This window comes from Anas platyrhynchos, chromosome 3 (genome assembly GCF_047663525.1).
Source record: "Anas platyrhynchos isolate ZD024472 breed Pekin duck chromosome 3, IASCAAS_PekinDuck_T2T, whole genome shotgun sequence".
Lineage (NCBI taxonomy): Eukaryota > Metazoa > Chordata > Aves > Anseriformes > Anatidae > Anas > Anas platyrhynchos.
Genome location: NC_092589.1, coordinates 95,295,447 through 95,311,921, shown reverse-complemented (window position 1 = coordinate 95,311,921; position 16,475 = coordinate 95,295,447). Strand labels below are relative to the sequence as shown.

The 16,475-nt window shown below is 36.9% G+C and overlaps 1 protein-coding gene across 1 annotated transcript in view; it reads right to left on the bottom strand.

The window, feature by feature from the left end:
* Positions 1–10,458, bottom strand: part of HMGCLL1 (3-hydroxy-3-methylglutaryl-CoA lyase like 1) — a 139,993-nt gene extending 129,535 nt beyond the window's left edge. Inside the window, exon 1 of the mRNA XM_072036352.1 lies at positions 10,298–10,458. Coding sequence (XP_071892453.1) covers positions 10,298–10,342 — 45 coding nt within the window. The 5' untranslated portion in view covers positions 10,343–10,458. The remainder of the gene's footprint in view (positions 1–10,297) is intronic.
* Positions 10,459–16,475: the final 6,017 nt, after the last annotated feature.

Genomic DNA, 16,475 nt, shown 5'->3' with positions numbered 1-16,475 from the left:
GGGAAAGGGTTTTTAAAAGATATAAGAAGGAGCTAACATTTCTGAACAGCAATTGAAAAGCATGTAGATTCAGATTTAATTTCAAATTGTTGTGTTTGGAGGATTATAGATTCAGACTCCTGATATTATCAGACCATTATTTTCAATTTTTTTTTTTTACACGTTTAAGTTAATTCAAATTTATTTAGCAGATCCATCTTTGGAGGAGGAAATCCCTACCTTATTAAATTCAAGGAGTCAAAGACAGGAAGGTAGAAAAATATGTATTACTTGGAAAAATCTGTTGATTAATACTGAAGGGCTCTCTAACCAATTTAAAATTAAGATTAATCTCAATCCATATAATATATGGAAAATCATTTAAAAATTGCAACCTGAGATTTCAGTCTTGAAAAATTCTCCTGCTACACCAAAGTGAATGCATATTTGCACTCTGAATTATATACATATTTAACTCATATCCTCCAAATACAAACTCCTTTTAGACTGTTCATTAAATCTACAGGAAAAGTTCTTTAACATTTTGTATCTAACATCTTTTTACAACACAGGGGTTGCAACACACAAAGTACAACACAAAACCAATTAAATAAATAAATTTAGCTATAGAATAAATACATTTGAGGGGCTTTATAGAGCTGCTGCTATTCTTGGTAAATTCTCATATTTTTTTTTTCATCTAATTTCCTTTTTGTCTATTTAGCATATCAATCTTTTTTTTTCTTTTCCTCTTTTATGGTTTCAGCCCAACTGTGCTACCCAGTTCAGACAGCGTGGTGGTATTTATAGTGTTCTGGAATGTGGCAGCCAGTCTCTCCTGGTAGTGGGAAATGCAGAATTTCCAACACTTAAAGAAAGTGTTGTCCTAAAACAAGTTTCTTGCTCAGCCAGATAATGCCACTACATTGCACAGCTTCACAGATGAAGCTTGGCCCAAGTGCATAGATTTTACAAGATTTCTTTAAACTTGTATGGTAAATCCGATCTACCTACTGTTTTTCTTGCAAAGGTAGAAGTATTTGCAAAGCAATCACTAGGCTAGTGTGTAAAAATCAGGATGTGAAAACAATAATTTGTGTTCTCTTTTCTCAAGTGAAAGTAAAAAAAAGCATAAAAAAAAAAGCATAAAAGTAAATGATTGAACTGAAAATAAGTGTTGATATCTTCTCAAAGGTGATTTCTCCTAATACAGCTGAGGATTTTACAATCAGAGTCTAGGAGCTGGGGTAGATACATTGCATCAAAAAAGGAGACTGGATGGGTAGCTGCCAACACCAAGTAATTGTGTGACGGGGAAGGTTGCACCAACAGCTCTCTGCAACAGCACCAAAGCTACAACTCATAAACTTGGGCAGAGGTTACTTATGTAAGGCTACCTAAAAATCTTGATAGTGCCAGATACTGTGTTTTCAGTTGTGTATAAGTTTTCCCCTACTATAAGTAATCACAGTTTTTAAGATTTAAGTGCTATATTTAAGGAGAGCTCAAAATACCCTCTCTCTCTCTCTCTCTCTTTCTCTCTTTATTTTTTTTTTTAATCTTTTGCCTTTTCCTATTCCAAAGAGTTCCCAATGACAATGAGCAATGAGCCCAGGACAAGAGAGAACTTGCAGTGCTGTATTTTAGCATAGTGAATAGTTATATCCACAAAGACTGTAGGGTATCCTGGAGCTAAATTTTTTTTTTTTTTTTAATTTATCATCAGATTTCTTTATTTTAGTAGTTTAGCAATACATATCAAATATCTACAGGCCAGAAGCAATAGAAACTTGCTCAATCTACCTTAAACACCAAAAATCTATGGATGCTATAAATTAATAACATTTTAGTGAAATGTAGAGCTCAGGAAGCAGCATCAACAGTGCACAGTGACAGTAAGGACTCTTCTTGACAGTTCTGCTCTCACAGAGACCAATAGCTCCATATGAATTATTCTCACTTGCATTACATTTTAAAATAATAGATTCTTATATATATATCTTATCTATGTAATTAAGATGAGACCATCAGGAATATAAAAGAGTTTAGAGGGAACAAAGAAGGGTGATTCAGGACACTCCATGCAGTCTCCGGTTTCTTGTTCTCCAGATGGTTTCTTGTTCTCCAGCCGTTAAGGCATGGATGTTTCCGGGTGTTTGCTGTTGTTATTGTATTCAAAGTTGTTTGACCAATGAAAAAGTTGTTTTGAAAAGAACTGCTGTGGAGAGAAAGGTATAAGAGGGGAGCCTGCCCTCAAGATAAAAAAAAAAAAAGGCAGCACGATGAAATTACATCAATAAAGAAGCAGGAAAAAGAAGTGAAGAGGAACAGGCTGGCAGAATGGAGACCAGGACGGGAACAGGCACATTGATCGTCTCATGAAGATAGGCTCGGCCAAACTTAGCAAACTGTTCAGAGAAGCTCATACAGAAAGTCACTGGAAATAGGCGCACTGGAGCTGGAGAGAAGCTCAAGCTGAGAGAAGCGGACCTGTGCACACAACTGCCTCTCGCTGGTAAGCAGTTGCGTATTATGGGGAATCATACGTCCTTAGGAACAAAGACTGTCCTGGTAACCTTACAGCTTATTCTCCTTATTAACAATCGGACAGTTTATGAGCCTGAAGTATGGGACCAAACTGAGGTCAAGGTGTGGGACTCTGCAACTAAAAATGACAAGGTTGCGGTGGGATTGCTCGGCACCTGGAGAGCAATCTGAGGCCTTAAAGAGCCATGTGGAGCCACAATCACAAACGTGTGGCTTGCCAGACAGTGAAGGAGCTGCGGGCTCCTTTACTGATCCGACTCCTACGCCATCGGCCCCTTTGCTGCTACAGCGATTGAAGGCTTTTGCTGTTACATCCCCTGTTGACCTGAACGTGCCTTTTGACCCAGGCCTATTGGCCTTGAAAAGGAGATGGATATGCTTTTCTTCAATCTGGGAAGAACGGGATACATAAGGCCCGAAGAATGGAAAATGGAGACTGTTAAGTCATGGAACTTAAAGGATTGTTTGTTACCTTTCCTGATTGTAAATATGTATAGGCATATTCGGGTTTGTATGTAAAGCAATGTTCTGTATATTTAGAATGTTTGATGTTCTTGTGTGCCTGTTGGTGGAGCGTAGACTCCCCGCACACCCAGTGCTGTTTACTTGCCTTTTATACCTTTTAGAAACATTTTAGAAATATTTGTTTTATAAATAATTCTTTTATGTTACTAAATTCAGAGTTGAGACATCTTTTATAACACTGTGGTGTGTGAAGTTTTGTCTCCTAACATTTTCATCTGTATATTTAGGCTTTATAGGTCTAAATCTTGGGAGTTAGAAATAAAATTATAGATGTGTTCACTCTAGAGCCTGTCTCAATGTGCTCTTGCAGCAATACGTTCCACCAGCTAACCACGACTGGTATGAAGAAACATTTCCATACGTCACTTCTAGATCTGCTGCCAGGAAATCTCTCTGTTTTTCCTGCTTTCTATCAGCCAGTTGATCATGCTACTGAACAAGGTGATCCACCCAAACCCAGCAGCTGCGATGGCCTGTGATTCACATGGTGAGGAATGTGGTATGACACCGAATTTTGCAGCCCCTTGGTTTCAGAAAGCTGATCCACACCATGCACCCTGGCTTCCCTTGCAGTCCAGCTCTGCAGCAACCTGTGGAACTAGTTTGAAAGCAGATGAGTTAAGTGCCGCTAAGGCATTTTTAAAGTGTCAGAGGTATTTTTTAAAGTAATTGTATTCCTTTGATGAACTTTGCCTGAAGGCTAATGACTGTAAACATTCCTACATAATAGGAGTCTTCATTACCACCAGATCCTCAGCAATTGTCTTTACAAAGAAAAAATGTATGAGAGCTGCACGGCTGGGAGGAAACACGAGCTTTTTTCTTTTTTTTTTTTTTTTTTTTTTGAATGAACTTCTGTTTAATAGCACTGTGTGCTTAATAATATCACTCCCCAGCGATATTGTGAAACAGCTATATTTCTGTGACACTAGGAAGTCATTAGGTTTTCATGACACTGCTAGAAAAGAACGTTTCTAAAAGTCTGTTGGATTCTTCTATTGCCACTGTCTTTTTTTTTTTTTTTTCTTTCAACAATTGAATTGTCCTCTAAGGAGTTTATTCACATTCTACAGATTTGCTGTAAGTTATTGTGAAATCTGGCTTTGTCAGTAGCATGGACCATTTCAGTTGCTTTTCCCAGCACTGGACAGTTAATGTTATTAGTCTTTATTAAGTGACTAGCTGTGGATTTTTATGAGCTTCTACCACAAGATATATAACATAGGTAAAATCATAGAGAATTGATTCATCCTGGAAAACATGACACAAGTGGCAAATATCCATCTTGTACTTAAGAGGTTAACTGTATGCAATATAACTTTATTAAATATGCTTTTGTATTTAAAGTGTCCACATTGTGATCTTTTGAAAGCTAAAGGTTATTTTTTTTTTCCAAAATATTTTCTGAAAGTTTTGTACTTTTGTCATTATAGAACGTTTTAGAAAGATAATTGTGGAGTTTCTTATTTTTCTCTAGCAATAACTCTGTGGAATAGAAATTGATACAAAACAATTTTGTTTCAGACTTATTCAGGGGAAAAATTAAATAGTGTTAACAGAGTAATAAGTGTAAAATGTAGCAAATGCATTATAAATAAATGTATTAGAACATTCTGAACATGAAAAAGGAAATGAAAAAGAGACCAGGAAAGAGTTGAGCTCCATTATAAACTTTCCATACTAAGTGTTACAGTCACAGATAATACAAGACATATTAGAGTTTTTCTAGTTTTTCTTTGTTTGTTTTTAATGAATCATTGATAGCTACGTGGAGAAACATTTTTCTGTATCTACTAATCAGTTGGAGTACAGATAACCCTTTCCCAACATTTATTACCTTTATAGTAATTTTGATATGGTATCACAATTGTGAGAAGAGCACATACAGCTCTTTCTCTCCTGGTGATGGCATAGCAGTTGCTCTACCTGATATGACCTAGCTTTGCTCAGTAGAAACCGTCTCTTCATGCCCACAAACAACCACTATAGATTTAATGATGCTCCTTTCCTAGCAATTAGACCCTATGAACTGCTGGCACCCAAATTTTTCAACATGGAAGCTCTTTATCACCAAAGTAAATAAGGAAGCTATGGTCTCAGTAGCTGAAGCTCCTATCAGGTCAGCTTTTAATTATCTCAGTCCAGTAATGACTGGTAATCTCATCACTTTAAGCTTTACTGTACCTGTTGTTCTCTGCTTACTACATGTGAAAAAGCAGGTGTGGAGCCTCGTTTTCCAAGCCTTTCTTACTTCTTCTTTCTTCACCTCTGGTTCACACCACTCCACCACCCCACTGGTTTAACTAAACAGAAATGCTACATTTATCTAAATTCTTGAAGGATGCTACATTATATATATAATAATAGAATATATATAACATATTAATGCTTTATGTGTTAAATTAAGAGTAACCCCTAGCTTGGTTACCCTATCTTTCATTGGTTGAAGCCGATTTGCCCTCAATGAATTCAAAGTTCATTTGCTATTTTAAGGGAATCCTGTAAAATTTTGGTCTGTGGGAGGGCAGTACAGTGGGGAAATAGTGAGGTTTGGCTTGCAGAAGAATTAGGTGGAGAATTTCTGGGCTTTGGCTGTACTTATTGTAATAGCAGATTAGTCTATGCTGAGAGATTTACTAGGGCCTGCACAAAATTAGAAAACCAAATTTTCTTATGGTGGAAACTTCTCTACGATGTGAAGGCCTGCTTGGATATTCTCCGTGCATTCTACCACTAGCTGCTTTCCTCAGACATCTGATGCCTGCATGATAGCAATGCCATCTGAGGAGAACATTTCTTTTGATCCCTTGGATGTGCTTTCTTGCACATTCAAAAATTGAAAGAAAGTTAGACAAGGGAAAAAGTCTAGAATTTCATTCCCTGCACTGTTTCTCCACAGCCTAGCAATTATTCAGGAGATAAATGACTGGATTCTAATAGATATGGCAAAACAAGTTTCCATGAATATTAGTGAATGAACTACAGTTCTGAAATAGTTTGGCCACTGTTTTTGATTAAACTTCTGCCAAACAGGTAGTTGTTTATCATAAGAATCTGCAATGAGCATGTCATGTTTATTCAAAACTCATTTTGTATTGATTTCATATCAGTAGAACTCATTCTGGCTCATGGCATTTTTCCTGATTTAAACCTGTACATATCTGAACAGAATCTAACAGTAAAGAGAACTAAGGTCCTACTGATACTGGAACTCTTGCTGTTGAACAGAAAAGCTTTTATGCGTGTGTCAGTGTTATTGAAAAACGTGCTATGTCACAATGCTTAGTGCATAAATCTTAGTTCATTAGTCTTCGTCTTGGTTTTCTCTGAGATCCTGATGTTTTCTCCCACATAATTTCTTCAGCTTTTTTTTTTTTCCCCTCTTTGCTCAAGCACTTTGTATATTTGTGTTTAACACTGAATAACTTTTAACAGAGAAAAACTATTTGCATGTATAAATCGATTTTAGGGACCAAAACTATGCAAAAGCTACTTCATGGATTTCTGGCCTTGTATCAGGAAACTGTGGAGAAGTAAACATTACATCTCATCTACTGACCATGAGGTCATGGTACACTCAGTTATGAAAAGTCATTTATAAACTACTACCTTTGTGGTTTGGGGGAGGTGGGTGGTTTTTCGTTTGTACCTTGAAAATCCTTAACCCTAACGATTCACTCTTATGGGAATAAATCCGTAAGTTAGGTTAGTCTAGGACTGGAAGCTGTTGTTAGATGCAGGGGGTCATTATTAGAAAAAAAAAAAAAAAAAAAAAAAAAAAAAGCAGCCACACTGGACAGGAGGAACAAGTTATTTGCACTGTAGCAAGAAATCCTCAGATCGAGCAGCCCCTTTCAAAGTGTGATTGTGGAATGTAGCAGCTGCTCAAGATTCTGTTAACTTGTGGGAGATTCATGACCAGTAGATTAATTTGCTTTTCACCAATTATAATTTATCTTACATCAGGACTGTTTACATTTTCTCTGTCATCTACATGCATTAGCACCAGGTTAATGTGCAAACCATGTATTAAATTATGTCCTGTATAAATCTTTCCTGCTAAATAGCAGAGTCCTTGTCCTTACTTCCTGAGAATAACCTTTGATCTTCACATCAACAACGAAAATAATTACCATCTCTGCCCAACCCAGGACAAGTCATTTCACTCCTAAATAGCTGCACAGCTGGAGACAGATGTATGCCTCTCCCTGGATAGACCCTGCAGGGTCTTCCACAAGGCCTTATATCATACTTGTCATTCGTTTATCAGTGTCCAAATGTTGTACACTGGAAATGTGTGTAAAACATTCTCAGAATTTCAAACAATAACAAATCAGAATGGGGGAGGGGGAAGAAAAGGCTGCAGGAAAAAATAGAAGTCTCCCAGCTGTGCAAACTTAAGTAGTTGTATTAACAGCAAATGAATTCTGAAAGTTGCCTTCTGCCATCTCCAGCAAAAGTTGATTCAGGGAATGCAGTATTAATTTTCAAATCCAGTGCCAGACTAATGAAAAAATGTTTAAAACCTACCTTAGCATGTACAAAGACATTCCAACTATAGTATTCTATTCAGAGAAATAATGCATTTTTTTTTCAGGACCTGATACTTCTGTGTGCTGTGGAGCAGAGTATTTCTAATATCTTCCTTTTTTTTTTTTTTTTCCAGCTAAAGAAGATTTTTCTCTCAAGTGTATGTCTCATATTGTATTCTGTTTTCCCCTTAATTTTATGATCATGTCTCTTTTAAGCCAAAATAATTTTCTATCTTTATTTTTTTCTTAATCATATGAAAGATTGTATCATTTCTGCTACATTATAAAAAAGAATATTAAAGAATGATATGATTAAGGGAAATTATGTATTTCTAATAATTTTTATGATACAATAAACAGAAAGAATTTAAAGGAGAACAGAGATGGAAAGGATAAATTAAAAATATTTTTAACATTACCTCATGAAATTCAATATCACAAGCTTATCTCAATCAATTATATGGCTACTGATAAACAGGTTATTACAGTTAAGCTTAATTTAAAAAGTTTTGTGTCTTAGGAGGAATATAAAAACCTTCAAAGCCAATTTAATGAGGCAACTCTTACTAAAGAAGAATTTTAAGAATCCTCTGAGATCAAACTTCATATGAGTTTGATCCAATATGGCAAATGCAACTCAAAAGGAAAAAGATGACGTTAAGCAGTCTGAATAATAATCTTAAATATAGTTTATTTTTTGAGTTGGGTAATCAGTAGGATTCAAGCAGAAAGTATCAATCATATCTAAATAAGAGAAGAATTGTCTAATTAGGTTTATATTTTTCCCTCCTTTGCTGACACTTACTTTGTTATCAGTCATCCCTGGTCTCTGCAGGAAGCAGGGACAGCCCTGGATGACTGCTCCATTGCTCACTAACACAACCCTTTTCACCTGAGAGCAGCACCTCTTCCAGCTCTCTTAGTTCAAAACATCAAGGTGAAGTCAAGTGGGAGAACAGTCTTGAGGGAAAAAATAGGAAACTGCCCGTTGTCTAATGACCATGTTCATTTGATCACTCTTGTACTTTGCTATTTGAGAATTCAGGACAGCCTCTCTGGCTGAAGAAAAGCTCTCATCCTTGCTGAACGCTATTTTTGGTCCTGTGGCTCTATTTATCTTCTACTGTCAGTGGAAACACACTGACATATTGATAAACAAAATGGGCCATGGCTCATCTTGTGCCTCAAAGGACAAATGGTATGACATAGTACACATCTATAGAGCCAAGTTGCTCTCCAGTCTTCCTATGAAGACAGCCTCATCCATATCACCTCTTGGGAGCAGTCTCCCTGCCCACAACATCCCTGAATTGAGATGAAGCATAAGAGAGTGCCAACTAGCCACTAGACAAAACTATGCGCAGAGTGAACAACCGCAATTATCAACCAGCAGTTCAAAGATGGACAACAGGATGGACATGGAAACAGGACTGACCCATGCACTGGCCTTGTTTAATTTAAGTGGAGATGTTTAAGTGTAGGCTAAAATTGCCATCCTGACTCATGCGGTGTGTTTCAAATGCACAGAGGAAGCAAATGGTCAAAATTTTTGTAGGCGTTTGTGTGTCTGCTCTGCATGGTCTTACTGTTTTATTAGTTATACACAATTCTTTAGTAGTGGAATCACAAAATAAATAAATAAATTCTTTTCTTCATTCACATGAAAAACAAGTTTTTAACTGGCAATCATAGAACAGAGCTAAAGCTAACAATGCAAGACAAGGAGAAAAAGCTACTGTACTTCAAAGCTATTTGCTGAAATTCAGTTGTATAAGCAATTACATTCTTTTCTGCATTGAGATCGCCCAAAATAGTGAGCTGTATCTGATGAAAATTAGATCAGCTACTATGTGAATATCTCGTATTACATTCACCAGAGAAATGCAGTAAGCTTTCTTGGTCTACATCTCTTTAACATTTCTGTGAATGGGAGGCTTCACAGTGACCACAGGGTTCAGAGTCCAGATAACATATCCTGAAGCAACTGGGGAGTATCACATTCTATATAAAATATTTTTCAGCTAATACGGCAAGCAGTGATACTTTCAAAAGCTTCTAAGTGACTTAAAAGCATAAGCTCCCTTTTCAGCCAGGACCCTGCTTTGTATCAGGTACAGTCATCGAAAAGCTGAGCACCATGACCCCAGTGCTTTACATACCTCGCCATCCCCAGGAGTGCTCTGCAGGAGTTAAGTCTCTCTCTCTGGGGTCCAGAAGCTGAATGGAGAACTCACTAAGCTAATGAGCACATGGTGCTAAAGCAATTTTGGAAGATTTGCTGAAGCCTGTAGTGCATGAAGAAGGCCCCATGTAGCTGGAATTCGTGCCACGAATTCCTTTGCAAGCTAATATTTCTGCAGTCTTAGGCATAAAACTCAATATCAGTGGTAAAAGGTAATCATGTCAGCATTCCCTTTACCTAAAAAACTGAGTGTTAGAGACCAAGTTGCGGTAATTGGGGTTCAGATCAGTATGAGGGGATTAGATCCCACATTTCCCTCATGAATTCTTCAATCATTAAGGTAACATCCCTTATAATTATAAGCATATTTTTAGTCCTGCAATGAGATTTAATGCTCTCCCTAAAGAAGAACAATTATGTCAGGCAATATTAGGGCTACTTTATTCCAAAATAGTGATCAGAATTGAAAGCCACCCTGCAGATACCCAGATAAGGTATATGTAACTGAGAATGGCAGTTGCATACCACATACCTGGGAGGGTAGAGAAGACGAGGAGGACCTGCAGGAATAGTCCATGCGTGGAGAATGACAACAGCTGCCTGGGCTCCCATGGGATGGAGTGGACTGGGCTGGGTGCTAGATCCAGGAAGATCCAGCAGTGTTGGCTTCAGATCTTGAGTCACCTGCTACCACAGAGACAATTCTGGATGTGCAGCAGCTCACGTGATACAGTCAGGTGATTTGGCCTCCAAATGAACTTAAATTGCTCATTAAAGAAGTAGTGACAAATTAAAAAATAAAGGTGCAAATCTCTCAAAGTTGAAGTAACCAGAATCAGAACCTTCACAAATACTGTGTTACTGAAGGGTGGGGAACCCATCTTCACTCCTGTGGTATTTTTGTGTGGCTTAATCCAGCATGCTCTGAAACTGCGTTTCCACATCAGCTGAGCTAGCCAACAGTCCCTCTCACTCATGCTCCCACCCTTTCTGCTACACTTTCATCAGCATTTGACAAGCATTGCACTGAACCCGGTCAATGTGCCGGGAAAACAACAGCCTTTTTTCACATTAATTTTCTGTTGGATTTTCCTGCTGAAATGACTCAGCTGGAGATGCCCAAACAAACTGAAGGGAGAGGTCACAACTCTGGCATCCAGCATTTAAATCAGGTTACACTTGCACAGCAGCCTAGTGAGCCTGCCAATGAAACAGGTAGGGATTACCTGGGCTTTGTTGTAAGTGTAAGGTGTCTAGCTACTAATCAAGTATAGCCAGCCCCAGAACTCTCAAAGGGAAATATTCAAGCATTTTTAGAGGACTTCACTGGAAGAAATTTGAGTTTAGGCAATTTGACAATCTGATGATGCTTAAGTTGGCTTTTTTTTCTTTTATTTTAATTTTCATTTTGGTGAAAATGTTTATTCTAGCAGTAAAATAGCATTTGGATTCCTAGATCAGTTTAACATTTTTAACTCCTGTATCAAAGCTACTTTTAAAAATGTGCTGGAAGTCCCTAATTCGTGTAAGTGTCTTTGAGAATTTTAACCATTATGATCCCAAACTATTCAAGGATAATTGTAAATGCTGTAATAACTTCTGCGTTTTACAAATCTGCACTAGGCTTTTCTAGCAAACATTACATATGATAAGTAACACATTACTGTATTAACACATTTATAACACGACTCCATCAAAGGCAAACAAGAGTTGGACATAGAGAAAATCTGCGGGTAAAAAACAATTGATTAATTGAAGTAGGGCTTAACAACAAGATATGAAGGAAGTTGCTGATGACTTAAAGAGATTCTCTATTTTTTTTCCCATCAGTCAGACTCCTGACTCCAATTGAAGTATGTACTAAGTAAGCAAAAGTACCGTATGAAGTAGTACTCAGCTTGAGCTTCCTTGTAAGATTGATTATCATTATGATTGTCACAGTTTCTCTCAGAACGGTCTATGAATATCTATTGTTAGTTATGTGTTTGAAAATGATGTTTCTGTGAATAATCAATTTTGATTTATATTCATTATAGTGCTTAATTTATTACCTTTCTTTTACACAAACTTGTTTCCTGCTGCTTAAGAAAGAATTTATAAAAAAACAATCCATAACGTCTTACTATCCATGAGGGACTTTAATCCAAATCTTGAAAATTCTTTCACTTCCTGAGATTCTCCTCGGGAACAGGCCCCTAGAAGGATCCAGCAATCCCAGCAGAATCTGCCATTCTCACATTTCTACTCATTCTTCATACTTTCATGAATAAATTTAAAATGAAAGTACAGCAGTCATAGCACAAATGTGGTAACTGAAAGGACAGTAGATGATCATCTCTTTATGCATTTTCACACACTGTAATTCATTATCAATTGTATTTTCCTGTGGCCGTCTCAGCTTTAATTGACAAATATTCTAAATAGCAGGTAAAAAACAAACATAAGAGGCATGATTTTACCTACTTTACCTACTCAAAATCTATTTCAATGGCAGTAAAACAGAAAAAAAAAATATCACAGGAGCCAGACTGGGAAAAGATTTTATACTGGGATTTTAATCAGATTTTCACCAGCTAGTAAAATTGATACAAATGCTTTTTATCAAACAAGAGTAAGTTTAGAAATTATAGAAATTCAAGCTTTTCAATTGTATGTAGAACCCATGGGACTAAAATCTGGACTTTTTGTATCTTTCCAGTATTTGTCACTGAGATATATGGTGGTTGTTGGGTGAATTCCAGATCCAGGTTTCCTTTCTTTGTGCATAGTGCTGTCACAGTGCCGTGACATGGGAAAGTTCCATTTCTCATTGCTGCAGATGAGTGTCAACTCTCCAGGTGATATCAATCAAATATAATAAAGCTACTCCAAAAAACACCAGCTGCAGATCTAGCCCAAGGACTGAAGCTTTGAGCCTTATGCACGACATCCCAAAGCAAAGTCATATGTGATGGTAACAAAATACAGCCCAAGCAGTATTGTTTTCATGCAAAAAAAACACTGCTGCTCTTTGACAATGTGAATTGGGACTAATCCATGCAGACCAAACACCCGTGCTCAGCAACTGCAAAGTAAGAACAAAACATGTCTGAAGGAGGATGTGAGAGGACTAAGCCATGCTCTACTTTCTGTGCCATCCTTCATGGAGCAGTCTATGCACACACTGTCTGGAAGAAGCCACAAATCAGCCAAGCATAGGTTCATACTCCAGAGAGACACAGCTCTTTGCAACTGACTTTTACCTGTCATCCAGGGAACTCAGAAAGTCAACTGCATAATGTAGAGTTTGGGATTTTCACATTGTGTTCTGGCCTTTCCAGTGGCATTCTGCATCCATAAACCAATTCATTGTACTCAACAGCACGTCACTTTTTTGAAATAGATTGAATGAAAAAAAAAAAAAAAGGCTAAAATTCCATTCAAAGGCCAATCTGTATTCCAAGAGGAGATATTTTCTTTATTTTTACATGCAAATAAAGCACTTAAACCATAAACATCACATTGAAAGACACACATATATGCAAATAGTCAGAGAATGTGCTAACAAATAGAGAACTAAAACCATTTTCACAGCAATAGCAAGTGAAGAGGAAAATGAAAAGTGGCAGATGAGGCAGCAATGCTCAGAAGGTTAAAATTAGTAAAGGGAGAATTATAACTTTTTAGAACTTGTCATATATCTCATGGCTTGAAATAATACAAATATAGAAATAGGTTTTCATAGAGATTCCGTGGCATTTTATGAAGTGCTGATCTAGAAGAACAGATGGTGCTATAGAGAAATGGAAATCTGCATTACCACTCCGCATACAATGAGAAGAGATGTGGAATTTCCTCAACTTCATACTCTTGACCTTTGCACTGTCCCCAAAATGCCTTTTATGCCTTACCTTTTATTTTTACAAAGCTTAGCTAGAACGGCTATTTGAAGGAAATGGGAGATAGATTTGTGGACTGGGTAATGGAGGACAGTGATTATAGAAAAGGCACAGAGAGATTGATATGAAAAGCAGGCAGGCAGCCAAGATTGCCTTCAAGATTTGCATCTTAATGGGTAGCATGAAGAGAGAGATGTGGTAAGGAACAAGAAACTGGTTAGGCAAATAATTGGTCAAACAGGCCAATGTATGGATGCTGGTAATTTGTGATCATCAGGTCAACAAGGATTGATGTGTACTAGTGCAGTGGATGGAGGAGCCAATTGGAGACCTTGATGATGGTTTTCACTTGGTTTCCAAGTGGTTTCACTTGGAAGCACTTAGGTATGGAGGGGGGGTTGCATGATAGATTTCTGAATGTAGAGACATTAAATATACATTACAGTTCACCAGTGTAAACAGGGCTAGAGACTGAAAAGTTAAGAAGAGAAATAAGGGAAAAAATGTTTCTTGGGGTGTCTGTGTTGTTCCTTAAGGGCTCTTGGTTCCTTGGGATGTTCAGGGATGTTCAGCATCTACCATTTGTTCAGGAGATGAAACAAAAATGTATAGCCAGAAATCAAAACAATATCTAAACCCATCTGGGGATATCACCTCACCAGTATTTTAACTGAACGCACAGTCTTCTTGCTCCAAGCTATTTTGAGATAGTTCTCCACTTTCTCATGACCTTTGAGATGAGATCTAGATGAGGTCTATAGCTCCACCTACTTTTTTTTTTTTTTTATCTGAAAATAAATGTAGGGTTGGGAGTAGCAAGTATTCTGATCCAACAAGTTCACTATGATTTTGGACATATGCTTCCAAAGTTAAAAAGTGGAGATGACACTGAGTGTGCTAAAACTGAATCATAAAACCTGAACCTGTTGGTTTCTAGTGACATCAATAAATGTCCTAAAGGATCTAGCTATACAGTAAAGAATGTTACCATAACCACCTGTACTTCTCTCTGGCTTATTCACTCATAGATTAATGTCATTAGGGAAATAAAAATCAACACAACTGACAAGTATATTTAAGCACTGATTTCAGTTCCCTCTTGCCCCACTTGTAGATGGCAGTAGAGAACTGTGTACACCTTGCTTGAGCATGTATGCCCCTGGAAAGATTTCTGTAATGCAATGAATCATCCCATGAGGGATGTCACTAATTACAGAAACCTCCTCTCAGTTCCAGTGAGCCATCAGCTCTATACATTATGTTTCTCAGTCTTTTTCACAATATGTCAAATATTCAGAGAACAAGAACATCAGTGTTTAAGAGACTGGAGAAAGTCACTTCAAAGGAAGTGATAGAAATATATAAATAAATAGATAGATAGATAGCCTGAGCAAATAACCGGCTTTGGTAGTCACTAAAGAAGTTCTTTAGGGTGGAACAAACTATAACATTGAAGTCAAGTGAGCACATCAGAATAAATATAGGGAAGGAAGAGCCCAGATAAATAAGGTATAATTTTCTAATAAAGTACTATATCACATGGTGTGTATATGCAAATAACTTACATGACTACTGATATATCAGAGTCCTTCATTATCACTAAAGAATTTATCCTCTTAATTCACCTGTGATATCAATAAATGTTTCTATTATTGTATTACAAATGAGAACAGAATAAGGTGCATAAGTCCTACCAAGGCAAACCTATCTTTGAAAATTTTCACGTATCACAAAAAGAAGCATATGGTAGACTAGAATTAGGAAACAAACCAACATTCAATGCCCAAAGCAGCACTATTTCTGTTCTGCTCTACAAATTTCAATCTCAGAATGTTTCACAAAAACTAATTTATTTCATTTGTCTTTTATAAATGCATTATCAAGACAAGCAAATATGCAATTCTTGATTTCCAAAGTTTCATAGTGAATCAGTGACAGAAGCAAGGAAACAATCCAGAGATTAAGAACCCTTCTCTTTTTCTCATATAAATGAAGCACAAGACTCTGGGCTTATAATCTTGAAACTGTATCTTAAGTTTTAATCATAACTTATGTGATATGAACTAGACATGTGACCTCAAACATCAATCCTCAGTCTTTCCAAAATTAATTGACTAAATAGTTTTTATAGACAGTCACTGCTGTTTGTTTGTTTGTTTGTTTGTTTGTTTGTTTCTTTCTTTCTTTCTTTCTTTCTTTCTTTCTTTCTTTCTTTCTTTCTTTCTTTCTTTACCAGACAGACAAAAATGGGGAGAAAGTATCCTTATGTACTAGAACACAGCCAAGGGTTAAATAAAATAGGTACAATATGAAAACTGTACAAATGAAGGGACTACTTTAGGAAAATATCTCCATTAGTATTGATTTGAATATTTACAAAGATTTACATCTTTGTGCTTAACAAGGCAAAGGTTAAATAAGGCTACCTTGAGTTATATTAAAACTTTAGGAAATGGACTGCATTTATACTGTAATAGACCTTTTAAAAAATAAATAAATATATATCCACCATACAATCTTGACCTTGGAAGAAGTTGAGAAGACAAGTGCTGTCAGTGGCTCCTATTCCTACAGATCTTTGCCAGCATCAAAAATATCAGCAGAACATTTTCTATTTCCATTTAATTCTCTCTGCGTTTTCATTGGAATTGTGTGTACATTTCAATATCAGGCTGCCAAAGTGAAGAAATTCTCAGCTCTGTGCGGATGAGTGTATGGCTAAGTGTCTAATGCAGTTAACCACTTCACTGCATCTTCGAAGCAAAGCATGAGGCAGGGGAGCTATCAGCTTTTTGCCAAAGTAGGACCCTCAGAGATACAACGAATCAAAGA